This window comes from Eleutherodactylus coqui, chromosome 2 (genome assembly GCF_035609145.1).
Source record: "Eleutherodactylus coqui strain aEleCoq1 chromosome 2, aEleCoq1.hap1, whole genome shotgun sequence".
Taxonomy (NCBI): domain Eukaryota; kingdom Metazoa; phylum Chordata; class Amphibia; order Anura; family Eleutherodactylidae; genus Eleutherodactylus; species Eleutherodactylus coqui.
The window spans coordinates 328,782,890-328,800,259 of NC_089838.1; the positions used below are offsets into that span (position 1 = coordinate 328,782,890).

Here is a 17,370-nt window from a genome sequence, read left to right on the forward strand (position 1 = left end):
GCTGGGCTGTGGAGCAGTTTTAAATGGAAACTACATTGTGGACGTGTATTCCTGAGGGGGGCGCCACCCGTTTTAGGACAAAAGATGGCGATCCTGATGTAACTGCCAATGTTTTCTATAGGTACCTTAGTAGCGCCGTACATCGTGATCATTGGATAAGGACGGGCCCCAGCAGCAGAGGAGAGGTTGATGATCAGACCTTTTTTCCTATGAAGAAAGAGAGGACAATGCCAGTCAGCATCCCATCAGTCATCGCCACATCGATATCTACAACCTCCCAGCTTGCATAGTGATATGGCTATGTGGGGACTCTGCTGTAGACGGGGTCCTGATCCTGGGGGTCGCTACAATCACTGCGATACCAAACTTATGCAGGCTTTTTTTTCTGTACTACTTTTACAAAAAAAAAATTTCTTTGCAAAAAGGATGAAATTATTTCCAGCCGCGCCTTCTGACCGCCACAACATGATTGTGGGAAGGCTTGTTGTTTGCAGGACTGCCTGTAGTTTCTCTAGCTGCCATTTTGGAGTTCCTGAGACTTTTGAAGCCCTTTTTTTTGGAGACTGGGTGACAAAAAAAAGCACAATTCTGTCGTTTTTTTTGTTTTTTTGTCTGACCACCTTCAATTTGTGGAATAAATAATGCGTACTTTAGTAGATTGAACTCTTCCGGACGCAGTGATATTACGTTTATTTTTTATTTATTTCATTATAAATACGTGGAAAGTTGTTTTTTTTGTTCGTTTTTTTACTTTTTGTTGCTTTTTTATTTTTAGTAAACTTTTCTTAAACTCAGCCTTACATTTTTTTTTAGTCCGCATAGCGTCTAATTTACGATCCTGGGATCACTCAGAGTGTAATGTAATACTATAGTATTGCACTATACTATCTATTAAAACTTTCTACAGGCTGATCATCAGTCCTGGCAGCCCTGGGGGCCTTCGGGTAGCCCCACGCAGCACTTTGTGATCTCATTGTAGGGGGCACTTTCAGGACGTCTGAACACTGATAAGGGCATTTAAATGGTTAACCTCCATGATCAGCATTCATGCTGCCGCGGCACGTGTCGGCTGTCAGGGACAGCTGGCACTTTCCGTGTACGGATGGGGATAGTCTCCCAGTCCCGCTCCATACAAACCTCACACACCCTGGAGTGTGAAAGGGTTAAGATATTGGTAAACTGTCCACAGATTGGCAAGGGTGCCAGGAGTTGCCCCCCCCATTAATCGGATATTGATGACCTATCCTGAGGATAGACTACCAATATCTTAGTCCTGGAAAGCCCCTTTAACCCCTTCCTGCTTCTGCCCCCTTTTTTTTTCCTCTCCACTTTCCTAAAAGTCCTAATTCCCTTTTCGCGGTTCCGCGGTCCCCTGAGGGTTCTTTTCTGTGAGGCAAGTTGTATCTTTAATGGTTTATAATTGTATAATATAATGAGCCGCAAACTGAAAAAAAACTTTCCAAGTGGAGAGAAATGGAAAAAAAATCAAACGGCGCAATTTTTGGCAGGCATTCGCTTTTATGATCACAAAGCCATAAAAATGTCGTTCTCTTTATTCCGTGAGTCAGTATGATTTCGGTGATACCAAATTTATATAGTTTTTTAACCCCTTAATGACACAGGGCGTAAGATTACATTCTGCACATTCATCGTGGTTATGGAGATCACGGCTGATTCTTACAGCCGGCACCCGCCTGCAACAGCGCCAATAAGCCGATCATCGGCTCAAGATACATAACCAGCATCAAAGTAGTTATCCCAACATGTAGGTGGGTTCGGGAAAAATTAGGGCTAGAAGGGGAAAGAGAGAATTTTAGCGAATAAACATGAGAAAACGAAAGGGTTGCACAGGGGTATCGGGTGAGGACCTATCATGGTACATAGTATTTATTAGATTTGCTGTTTTATTCCATTTCCTCCTGAGTATGGGGGGGGGACAAAGATGAGCACAGTTGTGGCACTGCATGTTCACTATGGAGGATTAATAATGTGCTGTTTTCATAATCCGGACTTTTGTGGATACGGTGACACCAATTTATTTTGATGAGATGACCAGGAAAAGAGTGTTTTTTCTTTTAAAACTGTTACTACTTTTTATTTTTTCTAATATTTAATACAACTTGCTTTTACTTTTTTTTAGTCCCCATCGGGGACTTGAACCTGGGATCGTTCATACAGTGTAATGCAATAATATAGTATTACATTATTATATTATGTTCTAATAGACAATCATTCATGGCAGTCCTGAGGGCCTCCAGAAGGCACCAGGCTGCCCTGACAATGGAACAGCCCCCTCCGATCGCACGGTGGGGGAGCCACTTGGAACCGCCAAATGCCGATCAGGGCATTTAAATACACGGACATATAGCATGGATGTCGGGGAGAGGTTAATAACCAGGCTCCCAGTGCTGCACCTTCAGATCTATGTAGACGTGCGCTGTAGGGCGTTTTTCTCGTAAGCGTCTTTTGATTACATACAATCTTTTTAGTTAATAGTTACACGAGGAACAAAGTATTTCCCGTCACCTTCAGGATTTACTGGTTAATCAGGGAGTAACTGGGATATTAAACTGTACAAAGTGCAGCGGTGCTGAGTACACTCTGCGAGGCCGGAGCCATGAGATAAAGCTTAATCGGTGCACAAGTGAAAGGTTCCCGAAGTTTATCATATAGTTTGTATTCGAGTTACTCAGCATTTTCCTCTTGCTGAGGGTGCGGGCAGACGAGCGTAGGCGTATTTACGTTCGCACGAGCGCAACGTATAATCGCCCGAGCGATCGTTTTTCACTGATCACGACCAGAGCTAGAAAGCGTATTTTCGTTTGTTCCTACTTTGCAAACGGTCTTTTCAGCGATCGAATATGCGTTGGCGCGTATTTCGGTCGCATATGTTCCGTTTTTTTTCGAATTGCCGTTTTTACGCGCCGTAAAATCGCCCATGTGAACGAATACATTCTAAACCATTGCCTCAGATGGTCACGTATATACGTTTGGTCGCAAAAACGCGCCGTTTATGCGCTCGTCTGCCCACACCCTCACAGTGAATGACAATCTATATTCAGAGGAGGTAAGTCTGTACAACTCTAGTCCTACTTCCAGCTGAGAGGTGGCTACAGTTGTATCCAATGTAGACAATGCTCTGTGAGCTCAACAGGTGGCACTTCAGACTGATACATTGTTGCAAACTACCAGAGAGAGAACATAAGATGTCCAAATTGTGGCCCAAAGACTGGACAAGATCTGTCTTCATCACACTTCCAAAAAAGGGTGATGATCAAGAATGTTCCAACTAGCGCCCCATCACCCTCATACCTCAAGAATGTTCTAACTAGCGCCCCGTCGTCCTCATGCCTCACGCCAGCAGAATTATTTTAAAGATCATACAAAACCGCATTGTGACAATTGTTGAACGGGAACTGCCGGACGTTCAAGCTGGCTTCACCAAAAGACGTGGAGAAGACCCGAGAGTATCAAAAGGACGTGTTACAGCAAGGCATGGGACTGTGTGGAACATGACAAGCTTTGGAAGTGTCTGAAGCACATGGACGTCCCAGAACATACTGAACAGCTTATAAGGTCGCTTTACAACAACCAAGAAGCAACAGTCAGGACGACTTATGGAAACACGGATTGGTTCGGAGTCGAGAAAGGCGTACGGCAAGGCTGTATTCTATCACCGGGCCTTCTCAATCTGTACGCAGAAACCATCATGAGGCGATGCAATCTGGACCAATCAGAAATCGGAGTCAAAATCGGTGGCAGAAATATCAACAACCTCCGATATGTCGATGACACCACCCTGCTGGCCGAAAGTGAGAGGGACCTGGAATACCTTATCCAACAAGTGGAAAAGGAAAGAGAACGCATGGGACTGGACCTCAACTGCAGGAAAACGGAAGTCATGACCGCGGTAGGCAACGGTACAGTGAACATAAAGATTAACAATGAAGAAGGTGAGACGGTCCAAGATTTCATCTTCCTTGCTTCCAAAATTGATTGCAATGGGCAACCTAAACCCGAGATCAAGAGGCGGATTACACTTGGTAGGAATGCAATGCAAGGAATGGAAGAGATCTGGAAAAGCAAGGACATTAGCATTGCCACAAAAACCAGACTGGTCAATGCAATCGTCCCATAATGACGTATGGTTGTGAAAGCTGGACGCTTAGGAAGACAGACAGAAGGAGAATTGATGCATTTGAGCTCTGGTGTTGGAGGAGAATGCTGCGGATACCTTGGACCTCCATGACAGCGAACAAGGTGGTGTTAGATCACGTCAAACCGAAAATATCACTAGAAGGCAAAGTCATCAAACAGAAGCTCTCTATCTTTGGCCACGTGAAGCGCACGAACCCACTGGAAACAGGACTGATGCTCGGCAAGGTCAGTGGAAAGAGAAGATCAGGACAACAAGGAACAAGATGGCTGGATACAATCAAGGCCACCAGCAACATGTCAATCACCGAACTGAAAGAAGGCATGAAAGACAGAAACGCATGGAGGACATTGATCCATGGAGTGACCGAGCGTCATATACAACTGAACGGATACTCATCATCAGAGAGATCCCAGCCGAGGTTGATGTGTTTAGCCCATAGAAAACTATCAATACAATAGTATCCAGGATCAGCGGAGAGCGGGACCAGCTATATACGGCTTACTGCCTCTGAATGGAATCCGAGTGTTCTTACTTTCTGCAAGCAGAGATAATCCAACTGGTAAGGAATTAGAACTGGTGTATAAGACAGTAGTGGAACCTTTACCCCGTACCTCTGAACCATTTTAGGGAGCACAATCTTGGTCATCTGAAAAACATAAGCATGTGATCAAATGTAAGGAACCGGAAGGCTCTTTATCACCCTGCAGGAGGAGGAGCAGACTCATAGCCCCCTTCTGTATATATCACCCTGCAGGAGGAGGAGCAGACTCATAGCCCCCTTCTGTATATATCACCCTGCAGGAGGAGGAGCAGACTCATAGCCCCCTTCTGTATATATCACCCTGCAGGGGGAGGAGCAGACTCATAGCCCCTTCTGTATATATCACCCTGCAGGAGGAGGGGCAGACTCATAGCCCCCTTCTGTATACATCACCCTGCAGCGGGAGGAGCAGACTCATAGCTCCCTTCTGTATATATCACCCTGCAGGAGGAGGAGCAGACTCATAGCTCCCTTCTGTATATATCACCCTGCAGGGGGAGGAGCAGACTCATAGCCCCCTTCTGTATATATCACCCTACAGGAGGAGGAGCAGACTCATAGCTCCCTTCTGTATATATCACCCTGCAGGGGGAGGGGCAGACTCATAGCTCCCTTCTGTATATATCACCCTGCAGGGGGAGGAGCAGACTCATAGCCCCCTTCTGTATATATCACCCTACAGGAGGAGGAGCAGACTCATAGCCCCCTTCTGTATATATCACCCTGCAGGGGGAGGAGCAGACTCATAGCCCCCTTCTGTATATATCACCCTGCAGGAGGAGGAGCAGACTCATAGCTCCCTTCTGTATATATCACCCTGCAGGGGGAGGAGCAGACTCATAGCCCCCTTCTGTATATATCACCCTGCAGGAGGAGCAGACTCATAGCCCCCTTCTGTATATATCACCCTGCAGGAGGAGCAGAATCATAGCCCCGTTCTGTATTTGACACCCTGCAGGAGGAGGAGCAGACTCATAGCCCCCTTCTGTATATATCACCCTGCAGAAGGAGGAGCAGACTCATAGCTCCCTTCTGTATATATCACCCTGCAGGAGCAGCAGACTCATAGCTCCCTTCTGTATATATCACCCTGCAGGAGGAGGAGCAGACTCATAGCCCCCTTCTGTATATATCACCCTGCAGGAGGAGGAGCAGACTCATAGCCCCCTTCTGTATATATCACCCTGTAGGAGGAGGATCAGACTCATAGCTCCCTTCTGTATATATCACCCTGCAGGGGGAGGAGCAGACTCATAGCTCCCTTCTGTATAGATCACCCTGCAGGAGGAGGAGCAGACTCATAGCTCCCTTCTGTATATATCACCCTGTAGGAGGGGCAGACTCATAGCTCCCTTCTGTGTATAATCACCCTTCTGGAGGAGGAGCAGACTCATTGCCCCCTTCTGTATATATCACCCTGCAGGAGGAGGAGCAGACTCATAGCCCCCTTCTGTATATATCACCCTGCAGGGGGAGGAGCAGACTCATAGCTCCCTTCTGTATATATCACCCTGCAGGGGGAGGAGCAGACTCATAGCTCCCTTCTGTATATATCACCCTGCAGGAGGAGGGGCAGACTCATAGCTCCCTTCTGTATATATCACCCTGCAGGAGGGGCAGACTCATAGCCCCCTTCTGTATATATCACCCTGCAGGAGGAGGAGCAGACTCATAGCTCTCTTCTGTATATATCACCCTGCAGGGGGAGGAGCAGACTCATAGCTCCCTTCTGTATATATCACCCAGCAGGGGGAGGGGCAGACTCATAGCCCCCTACTGTATATATCACCCTGCAGGAGGAGGGGCAGACTCATATCACCCTGCAGGGGGAGGAGCAGACTCATAGCCCCTTCTATATATATCACCCTGCAGGGGGAGGAGCAGACTCATAGCCCCTTCTATATATATCACCCTGCAGGGGGAGGAGCAGACTCATAGCTCCCTTCTGTATATATCACCCTGCAGGGGGAGGGGCAGACTCCTGTTTTTTCCCTTCTACTCCTTATGGTATTGGTACTTACTTGTATCATGGATTGTAGATTGCAGTTCATTATGTTTTCAATTCGCTGGAAATCAAAGCAAATGGAGAGTATAAGTATTTCTCAAAACACAAAGCATATTTCTGGATCCGTCCGGGTTAGTTCTGTTCTGCTGCTTCTGTTATGGCCCATTTAGATGGAATGATTCTCAAAGTTCGTTAAGTGTTGAGAGTGAGTGATAACCGTTATCTGTAAATACGCGCCCGTTGTGCAGTGATCGTTATTCATTCATCCTTGTCTTTCAGTCCGCTTAAAATCTATCGTTTGGTTTATATGAAATCCCTTCAGTCGTTTAACGATCTTTGCCTCATTATTTCACCTGCAGTGACGCCTTTTAAACAAATTATCGTTTATTGTCCACTTTTCAACGATTATCGTTACGTTTTAACGGTCGTTTTTAAAAGCAAACCCTTCGCTCACTTTTGATCGCCTAAACGATATTTGAGCGATAATCGTTGCGTCTAAACGGACCGTAAGTCCCGCCTAGCGCGCCCGTTGGTTGGCTGCAGGAGCTGCCTCTTCCGTCAAACACCTTAGATGTTGCGGTTCATATTGACCGTGGTATGCAAGTGGTTAAACAATGGAAGAGCAACTTTTATGGTCTTTGAATGGAAGCTGATGACGGCTGGGCACAGTTATTATACTGCCCTGGTGCTGCAGTCTTCTAGATTGGCACCATAAAAGGTGACCTGAACAGCGGTGGACGGCTTTATTATGTGGGAGACCCATCCTGACTTAGAGGGTCCGGAGAGTTCACAGACCCTCCCTCTCTTTTTTACATTTTGTTATCTTGTGGCCTTATGCAAATTGAAAACATTACCCTCACCCAGGACCCCATAATGACCAAGTGAACACGGACGGCGCATTCATAAACTCTTGGGCCTGTTTTTGGCGTAAAAAAGTCGCACGTTTTTCCACAAGTGGTGTTTGTGTACAAAACTGCAACTTGTCTTCATTCTTCGCTGTCGCTGGCATTATTTTAAGTGTGTGGGGCCTGTGCAGAGACCGACAGATTACCTAGATTTTACTCCAAAAACTGGCGTAAATCACACCAAAAAGGTACACCAGGTCGGACCTGAATAGGCGCACAGAGTTGCCTGGGATGCGCTGCATACGTGATGAGGCATACGCCTCTTCTTGTGTTTATTGGGTCGAGGTAAGGCTTACTAAGTCCGGCCCGGCTCAGTACTTCGGTGAAGCACCTTTGGCGGGGATTCCAGCCTCTAGTCTTCTTGGGGATGATGCCACAAGGTTTTCACAGTTGGATTTGGGGATTTGAGGATTTTGCCCTCTGTCAGGCTGGATGCAGGCCGTCTGTGGACAGTCATGTTCAGGTCTCTCCAGAGATGTTGGATTGGGTTCAGGTCAGGGCTCAGGCCGGGTCACTCAAGGACATTCACAGAGTTGTACCTAAGTGACTCCTGTGTTGTCTTGGCCGTGTGCCATTGTCATGTTTGGAAGGTGAACCTGCTGCCCGGTTTGAGGTCTCTCATGTTCTGGATCAGGTTTTAATTAAGAATATCTCTGTACTTTGCTTCATCTGGCGTTCCATCAACCCTGAACTCTTCTTCCCCGATGTCTTAGTTTGGGGGTCGGCAGCTCTGGGAAGAGTCCTGGTTGTTGTTCTTCCATGTAAGAGTTATGGAGGCCACTGGACTCTTGGGAACTTTCAGTGCAGAAGAAATGTTTTGTAACCTTCTCCAGATCTGTGCCTCCACACAATCCAGTCTCTGAGCTCTACGGGCAGTTATTTTCCACTCTGTCATCATGGGGCGCTGAGTGCAGAATGATGGGGAAAACTGGAGGTTTTAAAATTTGCCTAAGGCCACAACATAACAAAATGTAAGAAAAAAAGTGAGAGGGTCTGAGGGTTTCCGGACCCCCGAACTGTTGTGTCCCACTCACATAGCTGAGCATTTGTTAAACTGCATCAGTATTGGAAATCTTCTGTGACCTAAACGGTGCAGCTTCACAAATCTCCGGGCCTGATAGTTTGCTATAATGTATAACTAGATACAAAGTACACACATTGTATCCCGCCTACTGTATACCGGAAGTGCACAACATCGTGCCTAGGGACACCATGCATGCTGCATTGGCTGTACGGTAGCTACCTGTTTCCCCGAAAATAAGACACTGTCTTATATTTTTTGCCCTAAAAGAGGCAGTGTCTTATTTTTAGGGGGTGTCTTATACTCACCTAGCCGGCGGCATCCCGGTTCCTCACGCTGGTCTTCTGTCGTTGTGGCAGGCTGCTGTGTCCTCCGCGCTGACAGCACTCTCTTCCTGGTAACTAACAGGGCTTTGAATACTCTGCCCCCAGCAGGCAAGTGCTGTGATTGGATCACGAGCGCCCCTAAGTGGCTGTGAATGATTGAGCGCCATCATTACTATGTTAGTCCTGATCTCGCCCCTTCAGACTATCACTTGATTGGTCCATTCATGGAGACATTAAGGGGTTATCTATTCACCTTGGACCAAGAACTTAAGTAAGTGGTGCATGCATGGCTCGCTGCTTGGCCAAAACAGAGCCATACAATGCCTAGAGAAGGCCAAACTTTGCCTCTATAGCAGGGCTGTCAAACTCATTTTTACCGAAGGCCCACATCAGCATTATGGTTCTAGTTCTGAAAAATTTGGGCGCAGGTCCCCCAACACAGATACTTGACTCGAAACTGTCAGATAGTCAGTGGAAAGGAAAAATTATGGCAGTTAGCAGAATCTTGTAAAAGCTTCCAAAAACTCCTTAGTGCAGAGCCCTTACGCTCTAGGTTAAGCAGCAGTACAATGCGATCCCCCTCAGGTGTGTGCAGCAGGCTATGGGATATGGATAGGCAAGCTGGTAGCGAGGACTAGACAGGATGTACAAGCCACCTCGCAGTCTGAGCCCCGGCAAAGAGCGCTGTACTGCAGAATAGGCTCAGTGGGAGAAGCAGACAGGGGAGGCACACCAAAGGCTTCAGAGGCTGCAGTAATGGCCACAGTGCTCAGTTCATTTGCACCCAACGTCGCAGTGTAGGTCCGAGATAGCGGTTACAATCTCTGTACCTGTTGGCAGGCCACAAAAGTCCACAGTGCGCCAGAGGGTCTTTCTAGCATAGCTTAGGCCCCTCTGATCTAGAATAGGCTGTTCTGCTTTCAGACCTCGCAGGCCACATAAAATGATGTTGCCGGTCAGTTTTGGCCCATGGTCTTTGAGTTTGACACGTGCTCTGTAGAGCCACAATGTGCTGTGCAGATAGGAGATCAGTATTCTCATATCTATCATCACTGACTCCTTGCTTTCACCATTCCTCATCACCCCTTCTCCTGACCATCTCTGAGGTTTCCTCCCGTGCTGCACCTCACTTCTCCTCACCGCACTCTGTTCTGTCTTCATCCTCTCCCATCTATATGGTGGTACTTACTTCTAGAACAGCAGTTGTGGCTCTTTATATACAGGTTGTCTCAAAGAAGAGGAACCATGTAACATTGAGCTCACCTTGTTGATATCCGGGACCTCATGAAACCTTGTTACTTCATTGAAGTAAGTCATCCCAACATTATTCACTGTAGTGAGAGAAAATACTAGTTAGGTTCTGTTTTCACTGGCGTTCAGCTCTTCTGTCATATAGGTCACATCACACATGAGTCTGGAGAGAGGAGATAGATTAGATAGACATGGGATCCTCAGATAACCAAATGTGTATGGTGCAGTCTGATTGACTTCAAGGGATAACCGGGAACAGGCACATTGGGTTTCATCAAATTCGATCCTGTGTTCCCCTAGCTAATCTCCCCAGAAGTGACCAACACCTTCCCAAATGGCTCCAGAGGCAACGTCATCTAGAAGTCAAAAAACATCTCAAAACAACCCAAGCCAAGATAGAAAGAGAACCTTCTAATCGGTGGGAGTTTAGCTGCAGGAACAATCACTGATCCTGAGAACAGAGGTCCATCCATTTCCCGACTAAATGGAGAACAGGTTGAGCATATGTACTACTGCTATATACATTTCTATGGGAGTGCTTGAAATTAACACGTAATAGTGTTCAGTAATCTCTACCGCTCCCATTAAAATCAATGGAGTAGCAGCTTGCATGCACAACCTCTGCTCCATTCATGCGGGGACCTTCGGACCTCCGTTCTTGGGATCCGTGGTTGCTCCAGCAGTCTGACTTGCACCAATCGGGAAGTTATACCCTATCCTGTGGATAGGGGGTAACTTTCTATCTCTGCACAACCCCTTTAATCTAAGGAACTACCTAGAATGCCGATGTCCAGGTCTTTCAAGGCCTTCTCCACCTTTGTATAAATCTCAGCTCCTCCCGTGAAATCCAACTGGATGATTTTGGTTTTTCGTCGGGTCAGGTTTTCTTTGGATATAAGATATATATGAGAGTTAAGTCTTCATTCTTGATATTGGATGTTTGGAGTAAACATTCATTGTTTACTCTGTATTTGTATTTTCTGTAGATGGTGACTTGTATCATGGGTGGCATCTTCTTGCTCCTTACCTATCTCTTTTGCAACTTTTTCAAGCTTCTCCAAAGTCCGACTGATGAGAATGACATCAAATCCCCTCTTGGCCAACTAGAGAGAAGACAAAGAAGTATGAGGCAGATGTAAGCAATACATCAAAGACTGATGGACCACAGTCTACTGACCTCCAGTGCATAGGCCTTCCCGATTCCATCTGTTGCGCCAGTTACCACTGTGGGAGAAGTGAACAGACTATTGTTATAGGGAATTTTCCTTTTTGTTCCAGTTCCTTATTATTTTCAAGATCTGTGCTTCCCATTTGAGAAAACCTACATTGACCTAGTTCTTGTTACGAGCTTGGATGTAAACACCCGAGACTACTAGGAGAATTTTTCTGGTTCTCCAGACACCATGGTCGGAAAGTCCCATCATTTAGTTTTCTTATATCACATGACTGATGATTTATGAGTATACCGGGTATTTCTTGCCTTCAGTTGACCTCCACTTCATACCACTTACAAAGGTGCACAAACATATTATGCAAGTGTAACAATGCTAGCTGGGCGCAAGATGGCAGAACTGAACTTTACCCATAGCAGTTGCCTTTCGTGGGTGCTAACGATATCTCCCAGTAGTCAGATACCCCCAGGACTTAACAATATGAAGCACATATAACACTAGTAGGTAACAAAGATGCAAGAATAGGAATTCACCAAAAGATGGCAGAAACATAATGGTGAATGTAATCGAATGATGATGTTAGTCAGATAATGGAGGAAATGGGTGATAGAGAACAGATCAGTGCAAACTGACCCTTGATCTTGCTTTCCATAAGTCTTCCCCTAATTTATTCCTGACACTGACCCTAACACCTGGCACCACTGTCCTTAAAGATATCCCTAATGGCAACTCCCTCTGTAACACTGACCCTGACATACAATGAGAGGGTTCTAAGAATCAGACTAGGAAAGCAAATTGAGCAGAGCCAAACTTAAAAGAAGGAAATACAGATAGAAGCAAGGAAAGAGCAAAGAAACTGCAAGGTGAAGATGCAAAGACTGGACTAGAAATAACCACAGGAACAAGATTACAGTGACAAGGAACAAAGCTACACTAGGAGCAAGATGCTAGAAACAAACAAGGAATAGTGGATTCAAATGTACATACCTTACGCTACAACCTGCAACACACTGCAGAGGCCAGGAATATATCAAGAAAGGCTAAACAATTGGGAAGTCCTTTCCAAACAAAGCTTAACTGCAGTGTTGTGGTCAACTAACCTACTTTAATGGATCTGCTGTGGGACAGTTATATAGTAACAGCTAGAACATTAGCAGCAGTTACTGTAACCAAGATCTTTATGAGTAAACATAAAGAGAGCGTGCGAGGGTTTCTCTCTCTCATAATGCTTCTCATATAAGCCTAAGAGCTCTAGTTTCTTAGAAGCTGCCTTGAGTACCTTTCTGACCTTGCCGACTATGATACACCTTGCTCTTGGGGTGATCTTTGAGATGGTTTTGTAACCCTTTACAGTCTGATGAGCATCAACAATTCTCCTTCTGAGGTCCTCTGAACTCTCCTTTGTTCGTGCCGTGATACATTTCCACAGGCGCGTTGTGAAGATCAGACTTTGACTCACAGCTGAATTACTGAAAGGCCCCGAATGTAATTTCACCTTCAAATTATCTGCTAATCCTAAAGGTTCACATACTTTTGCCTTTCGCAGACATGTGATGTTGGATTATTTTTTGCTTCTCTTTACTTACTTTTAGGATTTGTGTGAAGGTCTGATGTAGTTTTAGGTTAGCTCTAAGCAGATTTCTGCTCTATTGGCTGTTTCTCACATTATGCACTGTGCTGCCCACTCTGCTCACTAGTAGTCTACAAGTAACCACCGATGTACAGAGCCTTGCAGAAGCATTAACCCCCAGTGTACAGAGCCTTGCAGAAGCATTCACCCCCAGTGTGCAGAGCCTTGCAGAAGCATTCACCCCCAGTGTGCAGAGCCTTGCAGAAGCATTCACCCCCAGTGTGCAGAGCCTTGCAGAAGCATTCACCCCCAGTGTGCAGTGCCTTGCAGAAGCATTCACCCCCAGTGTGCAGTGCCTTGCAGAAGCATTCACCCCCAGTGTGCAGTGCCTTGCAGAAGCATTCACCCCCAGTGTGCAGTGCGTTGCAGAAGCATTCACCCCCAGTGTACAGTGCCTCGCAGAAGCATTCACCCCCAGTGTACAGTGCCTCGCAGAAGCATTCACCCCCAGTGTACAGTGCCTCGCAGAAGCATTCACCCCAGTGTACAGTGCCTTGCAGAAGCTTTAACCCCCAGTGTACAGTGCCTTGCAGAAGTTTTAACCCCCAGTCTACAGTGCCTTGCAGAAGCTTTCACCCCCAGTGTGCAGTGCCTCGCAGAAGCATTCACCCCCAGTGTACAGTGCCTTGCAGAAGCATTCACCCCCAGTGTACAGTGCCTTGCAGAAGCATTCACCCCCAGTGTACAGTGCCTTGCAGAAGCTTTAACCCCCAGTGTACAGTGCCTTGCAGAAGCATTCACCCCAGTGTACAGTGCCTTGCAGAAGCATTCACCCCCAGTGTACAGTGCCTCGCAGAAGCATTCACCCCCAGTATACAGTGCCTTGCAGAAGCCTTAACCCCCAGTGTACAGTGCCTTGCAGAAGCAGTCACCCCCAGTGTGCAGTGCCTTGCAGAAGCCTTAACCCCCAGTGTACAGTGCCTTGCAGAAGCAGTCACCCCCAGTGTGCAGTGCCTTGCAGAAGCATTCACCACCAGTGTGCAGAGCCATGCAGAAGCATTCACCCCCAGTGTACAGTGCCTTGCAGAAGCATTCACCCCCAGTGTACAGTGCCTTGCAGAAGCATTCACCCCTAGTGTACAGTGCCTCGCAGAAGCATTCACCCTCAGTGTACAGTGCCTCGCAGAAGCATTCACCCCCAGTGTACAGTGCCTCGCAGAAGCATTCACCCCTAGTGTACAGTGCCTCGCAGAAGCATTCACCCCTAGTGTACAGTGCCTCGCAGAAGCATTCACCCCCAGTGTACAGTGCCTCGCAGAAGCATTCACCCCCAGTGTACAGTGCCTCGCAGAAGCATTCACCCCCAGTGTACAGTGCCTTGCAGAAGTTTTAACCTCAGTGTGCAGAGCCTTGCAGAAGCATTCACCCCCAGTGTACAGAGCCTTGCAGAAGCTTTAACCTCAGTGTGCAGTGCCTTGCAGAAGCATTCACCCCCAGTGTACAGTGCCTTGCAGAAGCATTCACCCCCAGTGTGCAGAGCCTTGCAGAAGCATTCACCCCCAGTGTGCAGTGCCTTGCAGAAGCATTCACCCCCAGTGTGCAGTGCCTTGCAGAAGCATTCACCTCCAGTGTACAGAGCCTTGCAGAAGCATTCACCCCCAGTGTGCAATGCCTTGCAGAAGCATTCACCCCCAGTGTGCAGTGCCTTGCAGAAGTATTCACCCCCAGTGTGCAGTGCCTCGCAGAAGCATTCAACCCCAGTGTGCAGTGCCTTGCAGAAGCATTCACCCCCAGTGTACAGTGCCTTGCAGAAGCTTTAACCCCCAGTGTACAGTGCCTTGCAGAAGTTTTAACCCCCAGTCTACAGTGCCTTGCAGAAGCTTTCACCCCCAGTGTGCAGTGCCTTGCAGAAGCATTCACGCCCAGTGTACAGTGCGTTGCAGAAGCATTCACCCCCAGTGTACAGTGCCTTGCAGAAGCTTTAACCCCCAGTGTACAGTGCCTTGCAGAAGCATTCACCCCCAGTGTACAGTGCCTTGCAGAAGCATTCACCCCCAGTGTACAGTGCCTTGCAGAAGCATTCACCCCCAGTGTACAGTGCCTTGCAGAAGCTTTAACCCCCAGTATACAGTGCCTTGCAGAAGCCTTAACCCCCAGTGTACAGTGCCTTGCAGAAGCATTCACCCCCAGTGTGCAGTGCCTTGCAGAAGCATTCACCACCAGTGTGCAGAGCCTTGCAGAAGCATTCACCCCCAGTGTACAGTGCCTTGCAGAAGCATTCATACCCAGTGTACAGTGCCTCGCAGAAGCATTCACCCCTAGTGTACAGTGCCTCGCAGAAGCATTCACCCCTAGTGTACAGTGCCTCGCAGAAGCATTCACCCCTAGTGTACAGTGCCTCACAGAAGCATTCACCCCCAGTGTACAGTGCCTCGCAGAAGCATTCACCCCCAGTGTACAGTGCCTCGCAGAAGCATTCACCCCTAGTGTACAGTGCCTCGCAGAAGCATTCACCCCCAGTGTGCAGTGCCTTGCAGAAGCATTCACCCCCAGTGTGCAGTGCCTTGCAGAAGCATTCACCCCCAGTGTGCAATGCCTTGCAGAAGCTTTAACCCCCAGTGTACAGTGCCTTGCAGAAGCATTCACCCCCAGTGTGCAGAGCCTTGCAGAAGCATTCACCCCCAGTGTGCAGAGCCTTGCAGAAGCATTCACCCCCAGTGTGCAGTGCCTGGCAGAAGCATTCACCCCCAGTGTGCAGTGCCTTGCAGAAGCATTCACCTCCAGTGTGCAGTGCCTTGCAGAAGCATTCACCCCCAGTGTGCAGAGCCTTGCAGAAGCATTCACCCCCAGTGTGCAGTGCCTTGCAGAAGCATTCACCCCCAGTGTGCAGTGCCTTGCAGAAGCATTCACCCCCAGTGTGCAGAGCCTTGCAGAAGCATTCACCCCCAGTGTACAGTGCCTTGCAGAAGCATTCACCCCCAGTGTGCAGTGCCTTGCAGAAGCATTCACCACCTTCTTTTGTTTACATGAAAGCTTGAATTTTAAACTGATTTTAATTAAAATTTTATTTTAAGGACCTGAAAACATCGTCCAGATTGGAGCGAATTTAAATACAGAATAATCTTTGGGGGAAACCTGTGTCTGCGGGGATGTGAGATGTGAACGGAGGGTCATCTGCCAGCAGGACAAGGACCCTCAACATACTGGGTCTAAGGGGGAACATAGAAATGTGTTTTGGAATGTCCGAATCAGAGGCCAGACCTCAACCCCATGGAGAATCTGCAGCAGGACTTGCCGACCGCCGGACCCCAACCCATCTAGGGAGCGGTTGGAGAATAAGCAACAATCTCCATACCTAGGGGTGCGAAGCCAACAGAGACCCCAAGAGTATGTGCAACAAAAACGTTACCAAAGTAGCGAAAGTATTGAAGTATACACAAAGTATTGAGTCTCCGGGGGTGAATACTTTTGCACATAGAAGTTCTCTATTTCTTGTCTTTAATTACTGTTTGTTTGCACCTCCAGTGGTCAGCGTGTAATTAACAAGCCCCCTTAAATCCATTGTACTCCAGCCTATAATGCAATGGGGTGAATACCGTTACCAACGAGTGTTTTCATGCTTGATCTGGGCCATGTGTTAATCTACATGGCATAATGGAACCGTGTATGGGATGGGTCTGGGCTGTGAGAGTCAGACCCCCTATGAGCTGACAATACCGGTTGGTTGGAGTATTTGTGCTTTATTATTGGGGTAGTACATGGATCCCCCATGGTCATGGCGTACCCCAGCCCCTCTTACCTGCCCATCCTCCATACTTCTTGAGGTTGGTCCTCCACCACCGGGACAGGATATGATTTTTGCACCCGGCCAGCAGGCTCCATACCTGTTTCAGGAGGAGATATGATAGAGCCAGGAGCCCCAGCAGGTTGAGCCACTGGTGGCATTGAGACTCCTCCATGTTAGCGGTCCCTGTAGGTCCTATATGCTGTGCCGATCCTACTGTGTGGTTGCAGTCCTACCTGGCGCTCTGTGTGGTAATGTGTGATTACAGACGGCTCCCACGATATAACCTTATAATCATCCATGTGGGAAGGCTTAGCCGCTTGTATAATATTGCCTCATATGTAAATAGTGAAGATTGTACGCCCGCTGATATCCTCACCCCACCCTTGTTGGCCGTCCCTTTCTTTATTGCTGTTGAATGGGAGAAAATCTCTGCAGTTCTCCTCTTTAACCCCTTACGGATGCGGCACTTTTTTTGGGTTTCATTTTCAGTTTTTCCTCCTCACTACTGAAAAGCCCCAACTCTTTTATTCATCCACCCACATGGCTGTCTGAGGGCTTGTTGTTTGCAGGGTGAGTTGTGTTTTTCAATTATACTATTTAATGTACCATATAACGCCGTGAGAAACTTTTTAT

General features: G+C 47.5%; 1 protein-coding gene across 1 annotated transcript in view; it reads right to left on the reverse strand.

Annotated features, from left to right (window-relative positions):
• The window catches only part of LOC136610894 (very-long-chain 3-oxoacyl-CoA reductase-B-like), a 37,369-nt gene extending 20,392 nt beyond the window's left edge, over positions 1-16,977 (reverse strand). The window contains exons 1-8 of the mRNA XM_066590093.1: positions 16,750-16,977; positions 11,386-11,432; positions 11,236-11,311; positions 10,984-11,094; positions 10,221-10,288; positions 6,722-6,766; positions 4,771-4,805; positions 126-207 (exon numbers count right to left, since the gene is read on the reverse strand). Coding sequence (XP_066446190.1) covers positions 126-207; positions 4,771-4,805; positions 6,722-6,766; positions 10,221-10,288; positions 10,984-11,094; positions 11,236-11,311; positions 11,386-11,432; positions 16,750-16,909 — 624 coding nt within the window. The 5' untranslated portion in view covers positions 16,910-16,977. The remainder of the gene's footprint in view (positions 1-125; positions 208-4,770; positions 4,806-6,721; positions 6,767-10,220; positions 10,289-10,983; positions 11,095-11,235; positions 11,312-11,385; positions 11,433-16,749) is intronic.
• Between the last annotated feature and the right edge of the window lie 393 nt (positions 16,978-17,370).